We start from the raw sequence: 27,433 nt of genomic DNA, 5'->3' as shown, positions 1-27,433 counted from the left end.
CCGCAGCTCTGATTTGACCCCTATAGCAACCTCCATATACCGCAGGTGTGGCAGTTAAAAAAAAAAAAAAAAAAAAAAAGAATAAACTTCTAAAAAGTATGTAGAGTATACATACTAATTGTAAATAAACACACATCCAACTCTACCTCTTCACAGCTTCTGAAGGTTACTGTGATCTGTCACTCTTCCTGTTCCTCTTTACTTTGCAAATAGAAAACAAGAGCAGTCATTGAAACTGCTCCCCTCTCTTCTCCTCTCTGCTCTCTGTTACTTCATATTTTAGTGGTGGCAACAAATCAAACTCCTGGAGGCTGGAAAATAAATTCCGTGTTGTATTCCATCACTGAGCATTGGCCTCTGAAGGCTTTATTTTCTTCTCTCTGTGCTGCTTCCATTTGCATAGAAATGGGTGGAGAGAAGGGTATGGATGAGAATGCAGGCAACTCCTGTAAGAGGGTCACTACTTTTTGGTAACTATCAAGAGGTTTAAACAGGGACTGTTACTGGGAGTTCCCTAGTGGTTAAAGGATCTGGTGGCGGCACTGCTGTGGCTTGGGTCACTGCCGTGGTGCATGTTCAGTCCCTGGCCTGGGAACTTCTGCATCCTGCAGTTGAGGCCAAGCAAACAAACAAATGTCAACAACAACAAAACTCCCAGGGACTGTCACTTAAATATAGTTCCACTTCCAAAGCCATGTTTCTTTCAGGTCCCTAATTCTTACCTATAGAAGCACTGCCTCCCGGGCTGACCTCAACGAGCGGAGCTTTGACCTGGAACACTGGTGGGTGCTGATCGGTGCGAAGTAAGTGGATGGTGAGGGCCATCTCTGGACTTGTGTGCTCTCCATCCGAAACTAGAAAGGGCACACACACACACACACACAAATCACCTTGCAGTCTGTCCCTTTTAGGCTAGTTCTACAAATACGTAGACAGAAATTTTTTCAGATTACCTTAACACCTTGAAGAGATACTTATAAGTGGAAAAAGTAAGCAATCACATAAGACATTTTGAGCTATTCTACAAAGCTCTTTCTACTGAATAACAAAAAGCCTACAGGACCAGAACAACAAAGTCATTCTGGAAGCAAGTTTCACAACAAGGCGATATTGACAAATGTTAGTGGAAAGGAAAGTAATACAAAATATGCATTCTTAGATGATGCCGGTAAAAGCTTTTATTTATGGAATTAGTTTAGATTCAATTCATTCTTCCAATGTTCTAGAGAAATTTTGTTTTAAAGAAATCTCTTTTAGAAAAGACAAGTCTATGTCTTATTAGAAAATAATTTTTTAAGAGAATAGAAAATGTCTATACAAATATCTCTAATGGCATCTGTTTGGAAGTAAGCAAACCCATTTTTACCTGGTCATTACATGCCATGCAATAAACAGAAGACACCTTGGTGAACAAAACAGTGACCTTAAGATTTTATTCCCCTGGATTATCTGAGAGCCAAGTGAACACTGATCACTGGAGGAAAAGGAAAGCAGAATTGCCAGATCCTTGGTTCTTACTTGCATTTTCCCACACCTAAACACACCTTTTCTTCCCTAAAAGCCATGTTTAGAGGAACACCTACCTGCACCACCCACCCAGGGATGTGTTTATCTGTACTGCCTACTGAAGAAAACCACACTGTGGATATTTTCAATGTGTGGTATGCTTAGAAACGGGTTGGTTATAAGAAACTTGTTTCCTTCTCTACTTTCTTCTGGACTTACTAACAAGTCAGTAGGAATCTGACCTCCACTTCAGCCAAGTAAAACACTGCTTAGTGACTCCTGGTAATTGCAGATTTGTCTTTTCTTTGAGAATGGATCTAAAAGATATGGCTGGATTTTAGAAGGTACAATCCATGTCCTCAAAAAGTCCAGAAATAGCCTTACTGAAGGAGAAAAGACATTGCCCCTGTGAGAAGGAAGGTTTTACGGCTCTGGTCACTCAGTTGAATGTCAAAGTTATTGCATCTGCTTCTCTCTTTTTTTCCTTAGTAAATTAAAAAAAAATTTTTTAGATTACCTATTTTTTTTTATTTTTCAAAACTAGGCTATCTCTCTTTATAGTTCTGCAACTTGCTTTTTTTTCTTTTTCTTTTTTGCATTTACTAATGCCCTTGGGCCTTTTTCCAGGTCAATCCTTATAAATGTAGTTCTCAAAAATCTGTATAAAATGCTGTGGCATGATTATATAATTAAAATATTGCCTTTCTGATGAACAGTGAGATTATTTCTAATTATCTGATATCAAACTACAATGTCATAAACTTTTCATCTCTCTCTATCTCTCTTTTGCATCTGCTTCTTTGTGCTCAGTCTTTGGTGCTTTCTGGATCATCAAAGATAGAGACTGATGTTTCTTAACTTTTGGGGGGTTTGAGAACAAACATGCAAGCTTTCCCATAAAATTCGGTGGATTCAGGAATCTCCGAAGTCCTGGAATCTAAGTTGAGAACTCCCTTTGTTATATAAAAATAAATAAAATAAATAAATAATTGCAATATGTAATCTTACTTTTCATGCTTTACATTCACATCCCAGGGAGCCTGCACCACCCTTACTCCGCAGAAAAGGAAGGCCCTACAACTTAACAAGCTTTGTCATATTACCCAGCTGTCGGTGTGCCCAAGGTATGTCCTTGCCTCTACAAGTAAAAAAAGGAAACCTAGTTTCTGGTACATATATGCAGTGCAGGGCTTTGCAAGCAAACTTAAGAACTTACAATTAAAACGTTAGCAATTATCCTGCTGTACAGCACAGGGACCTATATCCAATCACTTATGATAGAACATCATAGAAGATAATATAAGAAAAAGAATGTGTGTGTGTGTGTATATATATATATATATATATGTATGACCGTGTCACTTTGCTGTAAGTAGAAATTGACACAAGGCTGTAAATCAACTATACTGTAATAAAAAATTTTTTTAAATAAAAAAATTACCCCCCAGAAAAAGAAAATTAGCAATTACACGTCTAGCCCTCTCTTAAAGCAACATCTCTGATTTCTCTGAGAAAGAGTCGAACTTCCTCTTTGGTTGGAGGCCTCCTGCAGCCGCCACTCTCCTTGTGGGTGTTCCTGGTTCTAGTCAGTTCTGTAGAGCACCTGTGCTTGTCTCGAAGCAGCCAGACCAGGAATATCAGCTTTCCTTCTCAGTTTAGCTGACAAACCACGACTAACCCAATGAGCTGTTCTCCCTCATTTATGGGTTAATATCAGGGCTTGGGCTTCTTGCTGGCTTAGTTCATTATGTGTTCAAGTGACCTTTCTCCCTCACAAAATTCTCCTAAAGGAGATGGTTTCTTTCCAGTCAGAAGGAAGCCTCTTACATTTTTCACAATTACTCAGAATGGACCACAGACTTAAATGTTAAACTCAAAACTATAAAACTCTTAGAAGATAGCGTAGAGAAAAACCTAGGTGACCTTCGGTATGGTGATTCCTTTTTAGACAGGACACCAAAGACACGATTTATGAAAGAAAGAACTGACAGGCTGGACTTCATTAAAATTAAAAACTTCTGCTCTGTGAAAGACAATGTCAAGAGAACGAGATGATAAGCCACAGTCTGGAAGAAAATATTTGCAAAAGACGTGTCTGGTCAAGGACTGTTACCCAAGATGTACAAAGAGCACTTAAAACTCAACAATAAGAAAACAGACAACCTGATTAAAAAATAGGCTGAGGACCTCAATAGATACCTCACCAGAGAAGATACAAATGGAAAATAAGCACATGAAAATATGTTCCTCGTCGTATGTCAGCAGGGAAATACAAATTAAAACAGCAGTAAGATCCCACTGTGTACCAATTAGAACGAGTGAAACCTGGAACACTGACAACACCAAATGCTTATGAAAATGGCGAAATGCGAAAATGCGAAATGGTACAGAGCCACTCTGGAATATGGTTTAGATGTTTCTTATAAAACTAAACATACTTTTACCATATCTATGGTTCAGCAATTACAACTCCTTGGAGTTGAAAGCCTAGGTCTACACAAAACCTGTACATAGATGTTTATAGCAGCTTTATTCATAATTGCCGAAACATAGAAGCAACCAAGATGCCCTTCAGTCAGTGAATGGACAAATCAACTATGGTATAGCTGGACAATGGAATATTATTTAGCACTAAAAATGACTGGGCTACCAAGCCATGAAAAGACATAGAGGAATCTTAAATGCATATTATTAAGGAAAAAAGCCCATCTGAAAAGGCTACATTCTGTATTGAGTCCAAACATATGATATTCTGGAAAAGACAAAACTGCAGTAGACAACAAAAAGAATAGTGGTTGCCAAAGGTGGGATGTAGCAGTGATATGGGAGGTGAATAAGCAGAGCACAGAGAATTTTTAAGGCAGTGAAGATGCTCCGTATGATATTATAATGGTGGATAGATGTCATACATGGGTCTAAACTTTAGCATGCACAATACCAAGAGTGAACTCTGGAGTAAACTTGTCTTTGGGTGGTGATTACGATGTGTCAAAGTAGGTTTATCCTTGGTAAAAGATGCACCATTCTAGTGAGTGATGTTGATCACTGGAGAGGCTGTGCTACGTGTGTGTTAGGGCAGGGGATATAGGGAAAATAAAAACCATACTCTCAATTTTTTGTTGTAAACCTAAAGCTGCTCTAAGAAATTAAGTATAAAATAACATTTAAAAAAAAATCACTCAACAATTAAAAAAGGGAACCTCAGGCAGAAACAAGGTAAATTAATTTTAGGTCAGCTCAAGGTCCATTTCCTGTACTCTGTATAATAGGTTCATGGATCATTTAACTTAAAGTCCTGGAGAAGTTAATAGTTAATCCCTTCACCTATTCAAGTTTCAGGGACATGTTGAAGCTCGGAAACCAAACTCGCACTCTACCATGATACCTGTTTATCATGACCAGGACACATACAGACAAGATGAAATGAAATATCCCATACTCAGAGTCAGAAACTTGTATTAAAATCCTCATTTTACTGTTAACCAGGTATGGAAATATGGGCAAATTATTACTCAAGACCCTTAGTTCCCTCAGCTTTAAAATGCTAAAATAAAAACTTCATTTAAAATATTTCTATAAGGATTAAATGAGATAATTTATATTGTATATTGCTTTGTAAAAAAGTCTCAGTCTTCACAGAATTGAGGAGAGTTAGGGCCTTGCTCCAGATTAGACTTTGGTTTAGGGAATACTGTGGCTGCTCGGACTATCTATCCAGACCACTGAAACTTTCTTCCCATTGGCAATAAAGATCTTTCCCTTTCTTATCATCTGTGTGTTCACTGGAGGAGCACTTTCAGTTTCCTTCAAGGACTTTTCCTTTGCTTTCACAACTTGGCTGTTTGGCACAAGAGGCCTCGATTGTGGCTTATCTTGGTTTTTGACACCCTTTCCTCACTTAGCTTGATTCTTTCCAGTTTTTTATTTTAAGTGAAAGATGTATGACTCCTTCTTGCACTTGAACATTTAGAGGTCATTGCAGGATTACTAACTAACTGGTTTAATTTCACTATTGTGTCTCAGGGAATATGGAGGCCCAAGGAAAGGGACAGAGACGGAGCAACAGCTGGTCAGTGGAACAGTCAGAACACACACATTTATTTAACTGTCTTATAGAGGTGTGGTTTGTAGCACCCCAAAACAATTACAGCCTCAACATCAAAGATCACTGATCAGAGACAACTATAATAAATACAATAAAAATGAAAAAATTTGAAATATGCCAGAACTACCAAAATGTGACAGACACAAGAAGTAAGCACTGTTCTTAGAAACATGATACCAAAAGGATTGCTCTATGCAGAATTGTCACAAACCATCAATCCGTAAAAAAAAAAAAAAGAAAAGAAAAAAAGAAAAATGAGAAAAAAATGCAATATCTAGGAAGCATAATAAAGTGCAATAAAACTAGGTGTGCCTGTATGTGCCAATCACTTGTTCTGGGAGCTTTGCGTTTATGTAATTATCATCTCTTACCTCCACAGATGGATAAAGCATTTACACACAGAGAGGTTAAGAAATGTTCCCAAAGCAGGCTGAACCCCAGACAATGTGGATCCAGAGTTTAAGATCTCAACCATTATTACCTCTTTTTAATAGATATTACGACAAATTGAAGTGGGGCTTAAAGAATACTAATCTCTGGTATTCTTGGGTGGATTATTTTTTCCAGGAATGCAAAGTTAAGCTATTACTATTTCACTAGCCATATGACTATTTTAGAAGAAACTTGTGTTTATGTAATTTTTTAGTAGTACACAGAAAATAGCTAAAAGTGATGATAAAGAGAGAAAAAAGAAGTGTCGAAGACTGAAAAAAATTTCCATTTTCTACTAAAATTGAGATTAAAATTTTCACCTGTGAAGTGGAATTTCACCGATTCTGGGAGACCTGAAAGAACAGAAGAGAGAAAATACTAAACATTTTGGTGTCAGAAATAGATGGGGAAGATACAAAATATAGGGCAGAGGTTAGAAAAGTAAAGCACATTTTAATATGAATTATGATGATTTAAGAAACGCTCACCAGGTCGCTGGCTAATGTTTTGTTGGGATTTAATGGTGCCAGCATTAATTTTAAGTAACAAAAGGAACCACACAGTGGAGTAATTTTATATCACAGCAGTTAGAATGATTTATAATACATTCATTCAGATCCCATTTTCCCAGTACATAAAATTCTACAAATTGGTGAATGTGGGTGATGTCGTTTATCACTGACAAGGCTTTCTGGTGGGTCAATTCCACTGTAGAACTGAGTGATGCCTGGGACATTGATTTACACACTGTAACAGTGCGAGAGATTTATCTCGTGGCATTTATCCCATAGATTATACAGGACAGGACTCTGCTCTCTCTAAAAAGGCTGCAGGAACACAGGTGAGCATAGTGGATTCAGAAGTAACTTCAGGAGTTCCCGTTGTGGTGCAGTGGTTAACGAATCCGACTAGGAACCATGAGGTTTCGGGTTTGGTCCCTGCCCTTGCTCAGTGGGTTAAGGATCCGGCATTGCCATGAGGTGTGGTGTAGGTTGCAGACGCGGCTCGGATCCTGCGTTGCTGTGGCTCTGGCATAGGCCGGAGGCTACAGCTCTGATTAGACCCCTAGCCTGGGAACCTCCACATGCCGCGGGAGCGGCCCTAGAAATGGCAAAAAGACAAAAAAAAAAAAAAAAAAAAAAAAAAAAGAAGAAGAAGAAGTAACTTCAACCAGGGCTGACATGTTTCTTCCCTCCAATCCCAGGGCAAACTTGTAAAGGAGGTCTTGGAGGGGTGGGGTTAGAGAACCATGAATGTTTTTCACTGGCTGTTAGTTATCCAGGGAGGAGACAGAAGGGATACTCCTTAGGGAAGAGGTCTATCCACACGCTTAGGGATTTTCAGTCTAATCGAGGAGGTAATCATTTTCTAGACAACCATATCTATATAAATAATGGCAAATATTACTTTACACATTTGCCAGACTTTAAAATATAACTCTAAAATTACTCCTGTTCAACTTACCATATGAAATCACCAACTATTCTATACAATTATAGCTACTATACCAATAATACCCTCTATTAATTGTGTTATGTGATACAAATATTTTAAAGATGCTAAAGAGACAGGATTCAGGATTTTTGGAATTATCCCAAAGCACATAACTATTTAGCGGTAGGGACTTAAAACTCCGCAGCTCGGGGAGTTCCCGCTGTGGTTCAGCAGAAACAAATCTGACTAGCATCCGTGAGGATGCAGGTTCAATCCCTGGCCTCACTCAGTGGGTTAAGGATCTGGTATTGCTGTGAGCTGTGGTGTAGGTCACAGACGTGGCTCAGATGTGGTGTTGCTGTGGCTGTGGTGTAGGCCAGCAGCTGTAGCTCTGATTCGACTCCTAGCCTGGAAACCTCCATAGGCCATGGGTGAGTCCCTAAAAAGACAAAACGAAAAACAAAAAAACCCCACAAAACCCTCAGCAGCTTTGAATCCTGGGTCAAGGAGAGGGTAAAGTGGTGGCAAGGGTTAATGCTGTCTTGGCTTAGAGGAGGGGCACACACTTGCTTGAATTAGAAATTTAGTTATTCTAAGGGGGAAGGGATTGACTAAGGGTTTGGGATAGAAATGCTATAAAATCAGGTTGTGATGATCATTGTATAGCTGTACATACAATAAAATTCATTGAGTTAAAAAAAAAAAGAAATTTGGAGTTCCTGTCATGGCTCAGTGGCTAACAAATCCGACTAAGAACCATGAGGTTGTGGGTTCAATCCCTGGCCTTGCTCAGTGGGTTAAAGATCCGGTGTTGCCGTGAGCTGTGGTGTAGGTCGCAGACGCGGCTTGGAGCCCGTGTTGCTGTGGCTCTGACGTAGGCTTGGCAGTTACAGCTCTGATGAGACCCCTAGCCTGGGAACCTCCATATGCCGTGGGTGCGGCCCTCGAAAAGGCAAAAAGACAAAAAAACAACAACAAAAAAATTTAGTTATTCTTTTGCTGAATTTTCTCTTCTTTAAAAAAAAAAAAAGGTGCTTTCTATCAAATCCTGTTTTTCATTTTTGTTTTTTTTTTTTAATAGCTATTTCCCCAGTATATATTTTTTTTCTAATGTACAGCATGGTGACCCAGTTACACATACATGAAATCCTAGTTTTAATCCCAAAGGCCATCTACCTCCTTCATCCCCACATGGGACCTTCCCTGAGGTTGGCAGCTTCCTTCTCATGAGAGTCCCTGGCCTCCTCCCCAGATCCACTCGCATCACTGCAGTCCAAGAGTTCTCAGGAAAAGCCATCCCCCCCAACCTTAAAGCCTCCCCCAGGTCCTTATTGTTCTTAGGCTAAAGCTCCAATCCTGCAGGCTCAGAGCCCCCGAAGGTCTGCCCTCTTGGCTCCCTCCAGAGTCAGCCCTGCTCTGTTCAATCTCCATATTCCAGACACGCTGACATTTATTTGAGTCCCCAGAACAAAGCATTCTCTCCCTCCCAGGCCTCTGTTCAGCGGCATGTGCCCTTCCTTCGGGAATGTTTTCCCAACGATCCTAACACACACACTTAGCCTAGTTAGCTTCTGCCCACTCCTCCGTTAGCTTCTGCCCACTCCTCCACTGTCAATACCCGCTGGGGCAGCCTCCAATGGACCCTCGGTCTAGGTCAGTCTTGATACATCCAAGTCTGCCACTGAACATTCCTCTTTCTTGTTAGAGCTCCTATCTCAGCCTGCAATGCAACAGTCATTACTGGGATTATTCACCAAACTCTGTCTCTATGCCTAGATTGCCCAAACTTGCCAAGAATAGGGATTCATGCCTCTTTTCGCTCACCACTCCATCTCTAAGGCCTGACTCAGACCTGCCACCTAGGGGGCACGAAATAAAGGTTTATTAAAAGTATGCCATGAAGAACCAGAGAGCAGTTTGGGTGCCTGGAAACAGAGACAAAAAGCATTACCATCGAAGGAGAAGGCCATGATCTCCTGGAGGTGGGGGGCAGCAGGGGGAGGCCGGTACATGATTTTGCCCTGGTTGATGTCTTCCTGGGTGAAATATCGGACGGGAGAGTGAGGCTGGTCCCTGTGCTCGATGATGCCTGGGGAGGAAGAGTCCACATGAGCATCAACAATAACTTTGATGATTGACTGAATGATCGGAGCCATAAAGCTGCCTTTCCCCCTCGTAGGAGTCCTCATCCTTCAGGAACAATTGTTCTAAGCTCGTTCTTGGCATACTGTTCTCCAGTCACTCAAGAAAAGGGCAAATCTGACTAGGATTCCCTGACCACAAACAGCAGTAAGAGGAAACTGCTGCCCCCTAATGTAGCTTAGACCAGGGAATCCTCCAGAAGTCACGGACACTGTACCAGAGTATCTCAATTGAGTTCAAAGGTCATAGTAGTGCAGACAGGTCTCCTGGTGAGGTTGTGAAGATTTTTATTAATCTACCCTCTTTCTGTCAGAAACTCCTTAGTTTCTGGGATGGTCTTGGTAATAACTTGGATATTAAATATTCTAAGATCTGGATTTGCAACTATCACAAAGTTATAAAGGCTAAAGGGGCTGCAGATGTGCTAGATGTTTCCAAATTTTGCAGGTACAGAACAGAGGCCATAATTATCTTTCATGTCCTACTAAGTCTTTAAAAGGAGGCTTCATGCTGAACTACCTCAACTTCTGAGGAACTGACAGACCTACAGCCATTTGGGCTGCGTGTCTCAAAGACGGTCTCTGCCCCAGCAATGCAGGGAGGACACTCCAGCTACGGCTTAGCAGATCGATAATGAAGAACGATGACTTTCAGTCTTTTAATTTCTTTGGGCTTTATCAAAAGGGAAATGAAATTTAATCTCTCCTTGGGGATTTGATCATGCGAAAGGCTTAAATCTAAGGCAGTGGTTGGTCTTGGGAGAGGAGCAGATGTGTCTTTGGAAAAGCCGATCTCCTTCCTGTGAGGCACAGACATGTCTTTTCAAGCCCACGCTTGGTAGCTGAGGCCAAAGGTAAGGGATCTGAAGGCTTGGGACAGATGGCAGGGGCCCACCTGTCCTCTAACTGTAGTGCCCATTTCCACACTCCTGTACAAGAGCGTGGAACTGTGTGCTGACACATTCATCACAACGGGCATTCCAGAGTTATGAGGCATTTGAGGTGACAGGTACTACATGGCGTCTGGGTCAGTACTGCCTTAATAAGAACATCTGCATAGTCTCACAACTGTAGTTTCCTTCCCCTTCACTTTGGTGACCCATAATACTACCATAACTATATTTGCTTTTTTGAAGCTCATAGGATATTGATATGTTGGAGCATTATGTAAACTTACAGAAGTCGTAAACAGTATTTATTACCTTGGTTTAAAAAAGGTGGGGGGGGGTGACTTATCTATGTGGGGGAGAAACTGAGTTTATGTTATATGCAGCTCGGCCCAGCTGGGCTCCCTGGCAGAGCTCCTTGTCCTTAGTGCATGTTCATTCTGGTCCAGTTGCCTATCGCAACCCTCTTCAGGGTAGGCTTTGTCCCCACAGGCAGGGTAGGTCTGTCCAGTCCTGGCTGCGCATGGGAGTCGGGGCGGCTCATTCAGTGATGAAGTTACATGCACACTCTACTCTCCAGGGCAGCTCTGTCATTACCAAAGCTGGCCCATTCATCTCCATCTGCCAGACCACAGTGTCTCTCCCTCAATTGGTTCCAAACTCAGAAGACAGGAGCAGAAGGGATAAATAATGGTTACTCCTTAAATCTTCAACAAGCAGAAGCAGACAGAATTCCAGAGCTTTTGAGGCTGGTCAACAAGTAGAAGACAAGAGCATCACTCAAAAGATCATTTACTGCACATCTCACCTTGATTTGGATGCAGAGGTAGAGTGATATTGTATATTATCTTTCCACTTGGCCTCTCCGAGTTTATGAAGGAGAGAGAATGGGGCTGAATCACAGTCAGACCGTCCTCCCGGGCCTACACAAAGTTGAAGAAAGAAGAAGCAAAACACCATGTGATGAAAACAAAAGCCAGAGGCAAAAATAAACCTCATTAAAAAACAAACAAACAAAAAACCTCACTCTGGTTTTTTTAGTCACATGCAGCACAATTTTCTCTGAGAGTTCAGAAGAAGGAGCTGGGCTCCTGCATTGCAGATTTGTCCCAGGCTTAGGAACCGCACAGGGTCACAGAGTCCTCTTCAGGTCTTGCACCTGACCCTTCTCTCCCCTGCCCTTGACGCCAGGGGTTAATGTTGGAGATGCTGTGGGAGCCCCAGTAGGATGGCTTTTCCCTAGTTGGAAGCCACAGTGGTACACATTTGAAAATGAGCCATCACAGCTGGCTATTCTACTAGTCACAGCTGGATCCCTACAGCTCTGCTCCTCCGATTTAATGGGCTAAGATGGTATCTGGAGAGAATTTCTCCCAACCCCCCAGCTTGCTAAGGGAATTTAAGGAAACTGTGATGCATTCTCTCTTTCTTTCTCTCTTCCTTCCTTCCCTTCTTTCTTGCTTTCTTTCAACTTTGGTAGTTTCAAAAGGCTAAAAATGAGCTCACCTTAAACCTCTGAGTTCAGAGGTTTAAGAATTTTGTGTTCACTAAAGCATATAAAAAGAGTCAATATCTCTCGGTCTCCATTGTCCTAGTCAAAAGAACTAGATACTGTTTTTTGCTCCAAGCTTTTAGGACCCAATGAATGAGTCAAGTGAAATTAATCAGAAGGCCAATGTGTATGCAGCTTTCACTATCCATTTACCTGTGTGTATTCACAACCCACTAACAGTGAGAACATTAAAAAATAAGTAAATAAAAAGGAGAGATTCTGAATTCCACGACCAGGTCTAACAGAGATTTGAGGACGGCAGCAAAGCCCAGAGCAGAGGAAGAAAGGAAAAGGAGTGTGAACACAAGCCTCCTACCTGGGCCACACATGCTGATCACAAACAGAATAAAACTACCCAGCTGAATGCAGGCTCTTCCTAACTGCCCCCTGAAGGCTGAGAGTTTGACATATGCCCTCCTGCTCTTTCAGGCTCTGCTACTTTCCAAAGGAATTTTCCATGTAGGAAAGGATTAAGTAGGGCTCAAGTCCTTCTCCTGGAGGAAGGCGTGGTGTTCTTCCTTTTAACCATGAAGAGATTGAAGGCTGCAGTTGCTTTGTAATTGTCCCCAAGGCGTACTTGTCCTGGGGAGAGGCAGGCCTGGCAGGTTAGGACAACCTCCCCATAGGAAAGAGTCATATTTCGGGTCATTGCTCAGGTCTGGAATGTAATGAGCAAGGAAAATCAGAATTGCAAATAGCAGCTGGTCTCTCACCTGAAAATAAAACAGGTAAGGACAACAAATTAAAAGTATATTCCCTACATAAGGTGTTTACAGCCCGTGCATGTGTGCACATACCCGTAAACACGTACACATGTGGACACAGGTACATGGACAGGAAAGTGCAGGCCAAGTACACTGTCCAGTGCTGTTTGCCACCTTTTAATCTCAAAACCATCAGAATACCTGAAAATTCTCAAAGGATTATGGGATGTTTTTGAAAGTCTAGATGTCCCTAAAACAATAATGTGATAAGAAAAGAGAATAATGATGGACGTAGGATGATGGAAAGGGACCTGTGTTCTAGCCAAGAAAACAGATATTTTATTATAGTATTTATTGATACTTTATTAATAGAAAGAGATAATAGGTGGAAAAAGCAAGGACTTGATTTTCTGAAGAAAGCAATATTGAGGTTGAGCTATATCAAAGTGTAATCAATTTTAATATTGGCTATTGGAATGTTCAATATTTATCAATAAAACAGTAAGAAGTGGGAGGTTATTTCATGGAGATCATTATAGAAGACACTTTCTTATTAAAATATCTGTCAACCAAAGAAGATTACAGAGTAATGGTTTTCATAATACCCATACTACCTCTGAATACATCCCAAATCCTCCCACAACACTGCCACCACCCTGCCGGGAGCCACCATCTCTCACCTGGAGTCCCACCATGGCCTCCCCACTGCTCTCTTGCCCTCCCCACAACAGTCTATTTCAGCACAGCAGCCAGCGTGATGCCTTTAAAAGGACATGGGACCTCTGCTCAACAGCCGGCAATGGCGCTCCATTTCACTTAGAATAAGGCTAAGTCCTACAACTGCCTGTGAGGTTGGACTTAAGCTGCCCGCCTCATTCTTGCCCCTACTGCACCCTTCTTCTCCCTCTACCCCACCCCTGGTTAAGCACATCTGTGAATTCATGGGAATTACTCTCACTCACTTTGTTTCAGCCATACTGGCTTCCTAGCTGTTCCTTGAATATCTAAGCTTGCTCCTACTTCGTTTTGTTTTTGTTTCTGTCTTTTCAGAGCTGTCCCCATGGCATACGTAAGTTCCCAGGCCAGGGGTCAAATAGGAGCTACAGCTGCCGGCCTATACCACAGCCACACCAATGCCAGATCTGAGCCACATCTGTGACTTACTCCTCAGCTCATGGCAATGCCAGATCCTTAACCTACTGAGGGAGGCCAGGGATTGAGTCCTCGGGGTACTAGTCGGGTTTGTTACTGCTGAGCCACAACAGGAACTCCAGCATGCTCCCGGCTTGATGCCTCTACAGGCATGGTTCCCTGGGCCTGGGACGCTCTTTCCTCAGGTATCTCTACAGGTATGTCCCTCGTCTCCCACAGGTCCTTCTTCAGGTATCATTGTCTTAGGGCAGCCCAGCCCGGCCACCTTATTTCAAACTACAACCTAGGTCTTCCCTGCTACATTCCCAGTCCTCCTGGACTGGATCTACTTTTCGTTTTATCATGATACTTCTCACTAACATCCTATATGTGAGCTACTTATTTTGTTTATAATTTATGGTCTATCTCTCCCCACCCCCTGCCCTCAAGAGGATGTAAACTCCATGAGAACATGGATTTTTTTTTCGTTTTCGGCCACCCCATGGCTTATGGAGTTCCCAGGTCAGGGATCAGGTCTGAGGCACAGCTGCAACCTGCCGCGGCTGTGGCAACACCAGATCCTTTAACCCACTGTGCCTGGCCAGGGACTGAGCCTGCATCCTGGCACTGCAGAGAGGCAGCTGATCCCATTGCGCTGCAGCGGGAACTCAGAAAATATGGATTTTTGTTTGTTCAGGGACAACACAGGGCACATGGAAATGCTCAATAAAAATTTGTTGAGTGAATGAAAAACATTATTATGAAAAAAATTAAGCTAAAAATAAAATTAAAAAAATACTTTTAATAACAATGTCGTCAGTAGTTTTTTAAGAATACTGTTTTTCATTGTATTTCAATGTCATCTAAAGAATCAGAGAGGCAAACATTTGAACTCTTAGGATTTAGCAAAGTGTGTATGACTAGCACTTTGAAATTTCCAGGTCAGAATTTGTAAACAACATTATCATTTCACCCTCCCGTAAAAGAAAAGACCAGTTTCCCATGCTGACTGTCGTTCAAACAAAGAAGCAAAGCCCATCGTAGGCCTGAGAATTAGAAGCCCATGAATGATGAGAAGACAAGTAAAACGATGGTCGTATGAGAAATCATCTTCTCACATATTTTAGTGAGGACAACAAAATTCATTCATATGTTCACCCAAATCAATTCATTCATACATTTATGTACTAAGTTTTTAGTAAGAACTTACTACCAAGCAAAGGTACCAAGCAAAAAACTGTGGGAGATATAAGATGAATTGGAGATGGACCCTTTCCTCAAAGAAGTCTATGTTTTAGTAGGGGAAACTCATCAATGGCTCTAAGATAGAAAATGCTAAGCAGCGTGAAAGGCTCAGATAAAGCACAAGAGTAATTCCAAGGATAACAACACATTTCTGGAGACTGCAGAAAATTCTATTAGTATCTGAAAGGTCTCAAGAAAAAACATAGACATAGATGCCCATAACCAGAAAACAAGCACAGCAGGCCCAGTCTTGAGTCCACACCACAAAAAGATCAGCTCTTCTAACTGGATTCCTGCTGGCCCAGTGAGAGTCCCTTCTTGCTACAGCAATCACTCTGGAAACAAATGAAACCAGGAAAGAAAGGCCTTTGCCTCAAGTGGTGACCTTGGGCAACCCAATCCGGAGTATCACAGTCACTTGAAAAAGGAAATAAAAAATCTTCTGTCTTTCACATTAAAAGAGATGATAGAATTTATTTCCCCTTTAAGAGAGAAATTGGAACTATGATATTCAAAGTGTGTGTGTGTGTGTGTGTGTGTGTCTGTATGTATCCATATGATGAATTTGTTTGAACTTGTGGGTGATACAGGAAGTTATTAGCTATGTGAAAGAAAGGCCTGAAAATAGTCACTTAGCCAACAAATATTTACTAAGCAACTACTTATATATAAGGCATTGTGCTGGAAGCTGAGGAAGATACCAAGATGAATTAATCATAGATTTTGCCTTTAAGGATCTTTGTTTTTTTTTTGCTTTTTAGGGCTGCTCATGGAGATTCCCAGGCTAGGGGTCCAACGGAGCTACAGCTGCCGGCCTACACCACAGCCACAGCAATGCCAGATCCTTAACCCACTGAGCAAGGCCAGGGATCGAACCTGCAACCTCATGGTTCCTAGTTGGATTTGTTTCTGCTGCGCCATGATGGGAACTCCTGCCCTTAAGGATCTTCTAAGTCAAATAGTACATGATGACTTGGAAAACTGAGTTGATGTGACTCTATTAACTTATCTGCCGAATCTTACACTATTTTATGATATGCATGTCTTCAGATCTCCTTGACCAAATTTGATATGTATTCTAAATGTATACACTTCATATTTGTTTATATATATGATATATATATGTATATGTACGCTTATAATTCTGATGAGCACTACAAACCAAACCATAAGATCCCATTTAAAGGCACTTAGGGAGTGCCTGTTGTGTCTCACAGAGATGAACCCAAATAGTATCCATAGGATGAGGGTTTGATCCCTGACCTTGCTCAGTGGGTTAATGATCTGGCATTGCCTTGATCTGTGGTGTAAGTTGTAGGCATGGCTTGGATCCTGTGTTACTGGGGCTGCAGTGTAGGCCAGCAGCTGCAGCTCCAATTCGACCCCTTGCCTGGGAACTTCCATATGCCATGGGTGCAGCCTAAAATAATCATTTTTAAAAAGGAGCTTAGATTTGATGAATAACAAAATTATAGAAAGACCACAGCACAAATTTTCATTTAGGTAGGCATTTGATTATATATATATATATATATATATATATATATATTTATTTATTTATTCACTGCTTTTTAGGGCTGCACCTGGGGCATACAGAAGTTCCCAGACTAGGGGATGAATCAGAGCTACAGCTGCCAGCCTACACCACAGCCACAGCAACACCGGATCTGGGCAATTTACACCATAGTTCACACAACACTGGATCCTTAACCCACTGAGGGAGGCCGGGGATCGAACACTCGTCTTCATGGATACTAGTCGGGCTTGTTTCCACTGAGCCACAATGGGAACTCCTGATTATACAGCTTTTTATTTTATGCAACCTTCCTGGAAGGTCTCAGTTATTTCTGAGGACATAACCACTACCTGCCATAAATGATTCTTGAAGTCTGATCTCCCACCCTGATTATCTGCTGCTCTTCTACTTGCCTTTAATAGGTATATCTGTTACCAGCATACCCCAAACCAGAGTCATCATGCCTTCCTCCCCCCACCTCAAGTTTTCATACATTCTTTTTTTTTTTTTTTTTTTTTTTTTAATCTTTTTAGGGCTGCACCCGAGGCATATGGATGCTCCCAGGATAGGGATCGAATTGGAGCTACAGCTGCCAGCCTACACCATAGCCACAGCAATGCCAGATCCAAGCCGAGTCTGAGACCTACACCATAGCTCACGGCAACACGGGATCCTTAACCCACTGAGCAAGGCCAGGGATCGAACCGCAACCTCATGGTTCCTAGTCGGATTCTTTGACCACTGAGCCACGATGGGAACTCCTCTCATACATTCTTAATCTCAGTGAATGTCATCTCATCTCCGTGTACTCACAAACTTAAGTGATTCATATCTAACTGAGCACTTATATCTCAAAATATCTCTAATTTCCTCCTAACTTTTTAAAAACCATCTTGACCACTTTTAAGTGTACATCACAGTGTTAAGTATACGCACAGTGCTGTACAACAGATTTCTAGAATTTTTTCCCCTTGCAAAACTGAAACTTGGAGTTCTCTGGTGGCTCAGCAGCTTAAGGATCCGGTATTGTCACTGAGATGGCTTGGGTTGCAGCTGTGGCACAGGTTCAATCCCTGCCCCAGGAACTTTTGCATGCTGTGGGTGTGGCCAAAAAACAAACCCTGAAGCTCTTCATCGATTAAACAGCAACTCCCCCTTTCCCTCTCCCACCTCCATACCCTACCTACTCCATGCAGGGACAACCAGCATTCCTCCTTCTGTTTCTAAGAGTCTGACTAGCTCATATAAGTGCAATGGTGCAACATCTGTCTTCTTGTGGTGGCCTTATTTCATCTAGGACAATAGCCTTAAGGTTCATTCATATTGCAGCATCATGAGAGGATTTCCTTCTTTTTGAGATTGGCCACTATTCCATTGTCGTATTTACCACATTTCTGTTGCTTCCACCCCTTGGCTATGGTGAATAATGCTGCAATGAACACGAACGTGCAGGTATGTCTTCAAGAACTTACCAACTCTTAATCCTTATTGCCACTGCATGGCATTCATGCCACCAATCTTTCTTGTTCTAGGGGACTGCAAGAGCCTATTTCTTGGCCTCTTTGTTCCCTGTCTGGCCCCCATCCAGGGTGTTTTCTACTCTGCAGCCAGAATGACCTTAAATTGAAAATCTGATCATTCCACCTCTCTGCAGTATCCTACTTGCTCCAAGAGCCTTTTAGGATAAAGTGGAAACTCCTTTATCTTAAGGTCCTCTGTGATCTGACTCTCATTACGTGCTTCTTCTTCACTTAAAAATGTATGCTCTAGCCAGCTGAACTCCATCATTCGTCTTCTATCACTCCTCAAACATGTCATGTTCTGTGTCTTTATCTTTTTTTCAAATGCTGCTCCCCTGTCTGGAAGGAATTTCTCCCTATTTCTAAGTTTAGATAAGAGGTTTGAAAGTGTGGTGATAAGAGCAGCAGCAACAGTATCACCTGGAAACTGTTAGAAACTTAAGTCCCAGCCCTACACCAGACCTACTGAATCAGAAAACTCTAGGATGGGCTCCGACACCCCCTGTGAATTAAAAAACCCTATAGGTGAACCTAATGCAGACGAAAGTTTGAGAGCCTGCTCCAGACATAATGTTCACTTCAACCTTCTAGAGGATGCCTTCTTTGGCCTCTCCTATGTCCTGCTGGACTAGGTGTCCTGCTATTTGCTTCCAGACCAGGGCTCTGTCATGGCATTTATCACTGCATTGTCACTGCTTATTTATCTGCTTGTCTCCCCCTTTAGCCTCTAAGTTCCTTAAGAATAGAGACTGTATAATAAGATCACAGAAGCTCCAACGTCTTCCATAGAACTTGGCATAAATTAGGGGCTCCCAAGTGTCCATGGCTGAATGATGGGGGAAGTAGACTCTTACCCTTAAACATGTGAATGAATATCCCACATGTGAATTTAGCATATGTATCCACAATGTGTTTACCAAATACATTAAAAACTTGTGTGTTTAGATGAGTCCAAATCATTGAATTGAGAATGTGCTTTTGCCTCAGATTGCAGTATGCACTTCCTACAGTAATGGCCTCAAATAATGTCAAAAGAAATAGAAACTGTATAATTCAAGGAATGAAAGAGTAGCCTAATCACATTTTATACTAAAGTAACCTTTGTGCTATCCTCAATTACCCAGGAAAGGCTTAATTTACAGACAGGCAACCCGAGACCCTAAAAGTTAAGTATGGTGAGAGGTTCACAGCAACAGAGCAGGAGTGACGTCATCCACGTGGCTCCTGGACCATTTTTTTCCCCTATAAACTCAAATAACACTGCATTAGCATTTGGCAAGAAATGTGTATGCACATTTTTCTTTACACTTTAGAGAAAATTCTGATCCAAGTTCCTCCAGTCAGAATGATGAATTATAGACTTTATAGTGCTGCTGAATTATGATTTCTTTAAATTATGGTTTACGGTGGAAATGCCGATACTAGCTATTCATTAAAAACTTACTGTTTCCCCTTTTATGTCTCTGTCATGCCCCAGACCCATAATTTCTTAAACTGTACCTGCTGTCTTTGTTGCGGCTCAGGGCTGATACACCACTTTGGAGTGTAATTATGTGGGCGCTAACTGAACTGTGGATCCATAATGATTAATTTATAAGGGCTTACCTGCTTATGGCTCTGCCTAGAAGAGGGGTTCAGGCATTACGTGCCTCCTAGATATGGGGTTACTGTGGAGTCACCAACTCTCTGAACTAAGCTTCATGTACTAATTCAGCTGCTGCCTTGCCGCAACTCTTTCCATGTGCCCCCTCACCTTCCCACACAGCATACAAAACCTTCTGGGATCTTGCTCACAGACCTCCATATCCTCAGCACTTCCCCTCAGCCTCCGTCATTTCTCCAGTTTTACGGAACTAGCCGCAATTTTTGGAACCATCATATTGTCTCCCACCTCTGGGTCTTTCCTTGTGTTGTTTTTATGTCTGATGGGGCCCTTTGCCGTCACCCCCTGTTCCTTCCAACCTGCCCCCCCCCCCCCATTTCACTTAGATATTTGCTACTTATCTTTCTGGAGACAGAAAAACATCACCTTCTTCAGGAATTTTTAGAATAAGAAAGGAAACTTCTACCAGGACTTCTAAAACACAGAATGTCAGTTTCTCCAGCTAGGTGGAGCTCTAGCTGGCTGATCAATACACCCAAATGGTGTTCATCACGCAGCTCTAAGCCTGAATTCCTGCCGGGTATTCCAGGAGTGGTCTTGTGACTGGGATGCTGGAGAAAGTCAGCAGCAATGGAAGGAAGGGAGGGAGGTCAGGGTGGATTCCGTCTAAACTTCCTTTCACTCTGGGAATTATACGTTTCTTTTTCAAGTCAATGAAAAAAAAAATGTGTTCACAGGGCTTTGTTGATGTGCTCTGAGCCAGGCATTCCATTGCATCCCATCAGCATGCCTCCTCTAAGCCGAAATCACGAGCCCGCCCACCCAACTCACCATCAGGTGGAGAGATGCTCCAGGAGAGCGTGTGGGTGCCTGGGGCGTCTGTGGTAAGATAGCGATGTTGAACATGTGGCTGTCCAGGTGGGCGCGGGCCTCTGTGGCACTGGACACCTGAAAAGACACGCCCACTGGTGAACCTCTGCAGGGCAGAGCACGTTTGCCTCTGTTTCTCTTTTCCCTTTGAAGCCATCTGCCTTTGAATGCTATATGCTCCTGCCTTACAATTTTCATTCTGCTCTTCATATTTTAAGACTGATTTTTTTTTTTTTTTACTGATCATGAAAAAGGTCAGTAAGCATTTTAGGCAATTCTGAAGTTGTAGGAAAGTAGAGTTAAGGAATAAAAATCATCTAGAATTTCACTACCCAGAAATAGTAGTTATTAATAAATCAATGCATTGCTATTTAATCTTTTTTCTATGCATATGTGAAAGAAACTCTGTATGCAATTGTATATTTTAAAATTTTACTTACTGTCATACTATGATATTTTGCTATATCATTAAACATTCTGGAAACATCATTTTAATTGTTAGACAATGTCTCATTAGGAGCATCTACAACCCATTATATATGTGATTTTTATTCCACTTTAATCTTTACCCAGCACAGATATCTATACCTAGATTATAAGGGGCAAATCCCAGCCTCATCATTGCAAGGCAAGATTAAGAACATTTACAATTAGAGTAGTGGTCACAAAATCAACTTTTTCTTGCTTCAAAAATGCTGAAAAATGATGCTTTTCCCATTCAGCCTCTCCACTTCCTCAGTGCTATCTTGCAGCTCCCTTTAAACTTGCCTTCTTTCTGTTGTCTGCTCCAGCTTAACTTGTTGGAGAAATTGCTAAGGCCTGTGTGGCCATGTGGAGTTGCATTAGTTCCATGTGAGAGGGGACAGAGTCCTGTAAATTCTGCGACAAAGGCAGGAAGAGCAGCCCTTTCTCTGTGTCTTCTAAAGTTACACCCCAGAGAAAAGCTGTCTTCTCTGTCCCTTGATCACATCAGACACCTGGAGCTCAAGTTTCAGAATATCTACGTATTTTTGTATTTTCGAGGAGGCATCTTATAGCGTCAACATAAATAATATTAATAACAATAGCCATCATTCACTGAACATTTATCATGGGCTCAGCATAGTGCTGGCTCCTTTTCAGAAGTTTTCTTACTTAATGCTCACAAAGTAGATATGATTATCTCCTTTTTTACAGATCAGGAAACTGGAGGTCAAAAAATTAAGGTGTCAAGGTCACAAAGCCGACAAGGGTCCGTGGGTGTGTGATCTTCCTACTGACCACGATAACTCAATTTGAAACCTTTAGAAAATTAGTAAAGGGTAAGATATGTTCTCCTATCTCTCCCTTCCCCTTTTTTTTGTCTTTTTGGTTTTTTTAGGGCCGTACCCGCGGGGCATATGGAGATTCCCAGGCTAGGTGTCCAATCAGACCTATAGCCGCTGGCTTACACCACAGCCATATAGCAATGCCAGATCTGAGCCGCATCTGCGACCTATACCACAGCTCACGGCAATGCCGGATCGTTAACCCACTGAGCAAGGCCAGGGATCGAACCTGCAACCTCATGGTTCCTAGTCGGATTCATTTCTGCTGCGCCAAGATGGGAACTCCTGTTCACCTATCTCTTGAAGAAAAGGGATGGAACACTGGCAGCAGTGAAAAGTGAGCGTATTATTAAGCCAGGGACTCAGTTCTAGCTTCCCTAGCAAAGATACTGGTGTAAAATATGTTGGTCTTTTTCAAACCACATCCCCTGAGGCTGTGTCAGCGTGATCGGAATATGCCCAAACCAGGTCTCTATCCCCTGCCAAAAACGTGCATGCTTTCATCTCACTGTGCCAGGCTCTATTTTTTAACACCTCTCGCATTACATAAATCCCAAGTCTTAGATGCAAAGTAACAGATGGGCTGCATTGATGGCTCATGACAGCACATCAACATTAAAATGGAATTAAATCCATGCAGCTCATTGTATTGCATTTTCTGCTTTAAAGAAAAAAAGAAGAAGAAGAAGAGACAACAGGGAAGAATCATTAGAACAGTATCTTTTTTAAATAGTTCAAAATCCCAAGGGACACTATAATGATGAATGGGAAGAGTTGCTAACCATTTGTTTTCGCACAAAGCTACAGGGGCTCTGTCATTTCACATCAAAATAGGAAGTAAGCCTATCAAACAATGAGACTAAAAACAAACACACCAAAACTTTCACATCCAAGAGGATATGATCTCAGAGTTGTTTCATACTTGCAATAATGATGCTGTCAGTGTTCAAAACACACTTTTTGTAATGCCTGCAGAGGAGGCTCCCAGACATGTAAGAAAACTGAGCTGATTCCTTCATAAATACTCCCTGTTTTAACCAAAAAATAATTACTTCTCTTCTTTTTACCAGACCCAAGTCAGAATGCCTTTTGGCTATTTGGTTATATTTTAAAATCCACTTCCAAAAGATGATATTCCATCACTATCGAGGATATTCTAAAGAATGTCCCACAGATTTTGAAGGCGATTTCAAGTAGGAATTCTAAACTCATATTGAGCAAAATGTGTGCGCTCCAAAGTAATAAAGTTTTTAGAGTCATAAACTCCAGTGAATTTCTTTAAAAACAACCTGTAACTTTTGCTATTTGATAATAACTCACTTAGTAACCAACTTGGAAAAGCAATCAAATATCATTTTAGCAGGTGCCGAGAATCCCTTTCTAGGGAAATGCTCCATGTGGACAATGCTCTTCTTACTGATGCCTACGAGGGCAAAGGCAGATCTAAGGATTCTAGTTTGCTGAGGTGACTTCTTTTGATTGAGGTCTTTGCCTCCATTCGGACTCATTATTTGAGGACTGTTGAGTCCCTGGGTGCGAAAATTGAAAAATTAACTTGGGCAAAGGGCACATAATGTTTGCTCACTTATTGGACATTCAGTGTGCTCAGTATAATCTCCTTTTCATGGCTTCCGAGTTTATTTCAATGGGCTCTCTGGGAAAGCACATCTTTTGCACAATATAAATTAGTCAGACAATGAAGATGTGCACACCAGTCATCAGAAGCAGAGAGGATGATGGTTTTAACAAGGTGAGCCACTGTGGTTGCTTATCCCCAGCTGGCTTCCTAGACAAAGGGAACAGCTCAGACTTAGAGGGACCGGGGTGGGGGTGGGGGGTTGGTCTGGCTGATCCCCATGAGGGCGTCTTTATATTTTCCCCAATTCTTTTCTGTAGCTATGCTTAAATGCTCTTTCTCATTCGTATGTCCTCATTCTTTTGTATTTCTGTTATTTATTTACAAATTGGCCCTGACAGAGATTCGTCTAATTTTACTGGTCTTTCCAAAGATTCAGGTTTTGTACTCATTTGTCAATTCTAGCATCTTATAATTAGTCAACTCCTCTGTTTACCTCCATTAATTTCTTCCTTTTGCTTTCCTTAGGCTTCTCTTGTAGCTTTCTAACTTCTTGGGTTGAATATTCAGCCCATTCATTTTCATGCTTTTCTGCTCAATAATAAGAACTTAAGGTCATCAATTTTCTTCTGAGTATTACTTTGTCCACATCATTTAAGTTTTGATAAGCTATTTCCTCCTCATCAATATTTCTCAATAGTTTGCCGTTTTGGTTTCTTTTTAGAACTAGTAATTACTTAAGGAGACTGTTTTAAAAATTCCAAGTGGTTTGATTTTTTTATCCTTTTGTTATTAATTTCTAATTATATTTCATAATGGCCAGAGAATGTTCCCTAGTATAATTTCTTATTCTTTAATTTACTGACAGCTTCCTTATGGTCTGGTTGACTCGGCTGGCTCAGGCTACTCTTAACAAAAATACCATAGACCGAATGGCTTAGAAACAATAGAAATTTACTTTTCACAGCTCTGGAGGCAGAGAGTCTGAGATCAATCAGGGTACTAGTATGGTTGGGTTCTGGTGTGGGCGCTCTTCTGGGTTTAGACTTGCCGACAGCTGATTTCTCACGGTAACCCCATGGTGGGTGGTGATGGGTGGGGTGTGGTAGCCATAAGTGCTCTTGTGACTCGTATAAGTATGCTAATCCCATTCATGTGGGCACTACTCTCTGGACCTCAGCTAATTCTAATCAAAAGCCTCACTTCCATATACCATCACATGGAGGGGTGGAATTTCAACATACGAACTTTGCAGTGGTGGTGGGGGAGGGGTGGGAGGGACAAAAAACCTTCAGTCTATAGCACTGGTATTTGACCAGTCATTAAATGGTAGTCCCATACCCTCACACAGTGACAGGCAGTATTCTAAATGCTCCAGATGTATTAACTCATTAAATCCTGACAATATCGCTAGTCAACAGATGAGGTAACTGAAGCACAAGAATTTTGCCCAAGTAATTTCCCCAAAGTTGTGTAGTTAGTACTCAGCAGAAGTGAAACATGAACCCAGTGGGTTTGGCTTCTAAGTCCATGACCTTATCATAAGATGCTAAATGTTCCAAAAACATTTGAAAAAAGAAAGTAAGATTTTTTTTTTCCCATATGGCATTTTAACATTTTGAAAACATCTTTTTCCCAACACTTTAGCCACGATCTATTATAAACCTCTTTGCTGCAGAATGACTCTGCTTGTAGAGGTACCCATAAGACAGAACTGACAGATAAAAGAAAATCTTTCCATGTTTTCACTTAGTATCAGGATTAGGATTTTTTTTCTTCCCCCAAATGTGATTTCTAGACAATCACAGAAAATGACCTGACTTGTTTATAAATAGGGTGATGGTTTCCATCAGACCATCCAGACATCAGACAATTCAGGAAGCAGAGGGTACCTGAAAGCGGAAGGAGTCACTCTGGGCTGGGACCCCCGCGTGCCTGTACCACACAATGCCTTCGTTGATGTCTTGCTGGCTGAAAGTGCTGGTGGGAGTTGCCGTCCTCCCATCAGGCAGGTGCTGCCCTTCATCCGCAGGGCTGTCTGCAGGCATATTAACCAGAAGGACCACCTCCCCTAGGAAAACCACAGAGTTAGTGAGGACCCTGGGAAAAGCAAAAGTCAATCAGAGCTCTCGTCTCCTTTCCAATCACTTATGCCTAGATACTTACAACGCAGCATGACAATAGGAGAAAAAAGTTTATGTATACATGTATGTGTAACTGGGCTCCCATGCTGTACAGTGGGGGGAAAAAAGTGTGTTGGGGGAAATAACAATAAAAAATAAAGTAAAAACAAAAAACCAGGAAAGATAGGATACACTTCTCTATTTCTCTAGGAAGTGAAGGAAAAAAGGCTAACGCAGAATTCAGTACCTATCATCCAATCTACCTTTGGACATAGAATTTACAGTCTTTCAGTTAAAACAGCTAAAAGTCACTCAAGAGCAATTCATGTATAAAGTTATTGACTTACATCAAAATTACATAAAGAAACTCAAACAGTTGTGAAGTGTAAACAAATCCTCAAATATTGAATTATTCATTTCTACCCATAACTTTCTATGAACAGAAAATGCTTTCTGACCAGGACATTCTAGGTGTAAACACAAAGGGAAATTAGAAAAAAAAAATCAGAAAAAATTATCTTTGGGAGAATTCTGCACAATAAAAATAATAAGAGCTAACACTGGAATGCATGTGCCAGGCACTGCATGAAGCACTTGACCTGGTGGCTTAAACCCAGCTCTACCACCTGGAGCTGCATGAGCTTACTTAGGTACCATAAGCGTCTGCTCCTCATCGGTAAAGTGGGAATAATTGTACATACTTCAAGGGTGCTTAAAAAGAATACTGGTCATCCTTGTGTCACTTAATCCTTCTGAAATGCTATTATCATCTCTATTTTAAAGATGAAGTTCTTTAGGCTCAGATAAGTTCAATAACTTGTTTGAGGGCACACAAATCCTAAGTGGAGGAGCTGAGATTTGAATCTGAAGCTCATTTTCTTAATCATAACACCGCCACTGATACCACCAATCTGTCCCCTTGTTTATTCTTCACCTGAAGCTACTGTTTTCTTAAAGTGAGATTGCAGATAGAGAGGTGGTATAAAAACAATCCAGATTTCACAAGGAGTCTATGCCTTCACATGAAGACCAAAGAGAAGAAGGAATGAACTGCTAAAAACAGAAGCCGTGTTCTCCTGAAAATGCATTTAACAATAAATCTGAAAGAAGCCTCTCTACCACCTAGATAATAAGAGAGAGAGGGAGCAAGAGAAGAGTGTGTGTGTGTGTGTGTGTGTGTGTGTGTGTGTGTGTGTGTGTGTGTAGAGAGAGAGAGAGGTGGAGGGAGAGGGAGAGAGAGAGATATTTCTTATACTTAAAAAATATTCTGTAGGAGGATACTCAGATCTTAATGCACTAGACAGACTGGGCAATTGATAGTGTACTTTTATTACCCTGGAGAAATTTGTTTTCTTACTCAAAGGAAATAGTCATTCTAACATTTATATGCACTGAATTCAAGTTAAAAAGGAGCATAATATTCTGGATAGTGATGAAATACTGAAGCTGTAGAAAAAAAACATCAATATTCTTCTTAAAATAATCATGGGTAGAATCAATTCATTCTGTTTTCTCTCTTGTATTATTTCTCATTTGTACCTAAGTCACAAATTCTATTACCCATCTCTCTCCGGTTCAACTTCTGTTCATAAGATCCTGCTAATAAATACGCTTTTCCAGGATGTGGACTGTTTATGAATGTGAGTACAGCTGCAAGATATTCTGAAAGGAAATTTCCACAATGAAAATGTGGAGAGTAGAAGGACAGAAGATAGTCAAATGCCAATTTTGTAGCTATTCTGCTTTATGGTAGGAAAGCTGAGCAGAATTTTCCTAACAAG

General features: G+C 41.3%; 1 protein-coding gene across 3 annotated transcripts in view; it reads right to left on the bottom strand.

Moving 5' to 3' along the window:
* FRAS1 (Fraser extracellular matrix complex subunit 1) overlaps positions 1 to 27,433 on the bottom strand; it is a 453,363-nt gene that overhangs the window by 97,109 nt on the left and 328,821 nt on the right. For all 3 annotated transcript variants that reach the window (XM_013978814.3, XM_084972579.1, XM_021100604.2), the window contains exons 31-36: positions 25,422 to 25,600; positions 20,608 to 20,724; positions 11,314 to 11,428; positions 9,429 to 9,566; positions 6,364 to 6,396; positions 723 to 854 (exon numbers count right to left, since the gene is read on the bottom strand). In XM_013978814.3, coding sequence (XP_013834268.3) covers positions 723 to 854; positions 6,364 to 6,396; positions 9,429 to 9,566; positions 11,314 to 11,428; positions 20,608 to 20,724; positions 25,422 to 25,600 — 714 coding nt within the window. The remainder of the gene's footprint in view (positions 1 to 722; positions 855 to 6,363; positions 6,397 to 9,428; positions 9,567 to 11,313; positions 11,429 to 20,607; positions 20,725 to 25,421; positions 25,601 to 27,433) is intronic.

The sequence above is a fragment of the Sus scrofa genome, chromosome 8, assembly GCF_054392235.1.
Source record: "Sus scrofa isolate SSC_HxYL_T2T_F1_AM1 chromosome 8, Sscrofa_HxYL_maternal_Yorkshire_Landrace_v2.0, whole genome shotgun sequence".
Taxonomy (NCBI): domain Eukaryota; kingdom Metazoa; phylum Chordata; class Mammalia; order Artiodactyla; family Suidae; genus Sus; species Sus scrofa.
This window is presented reverse-complemented; position numbering and strand designations above follow the sequence as displayed.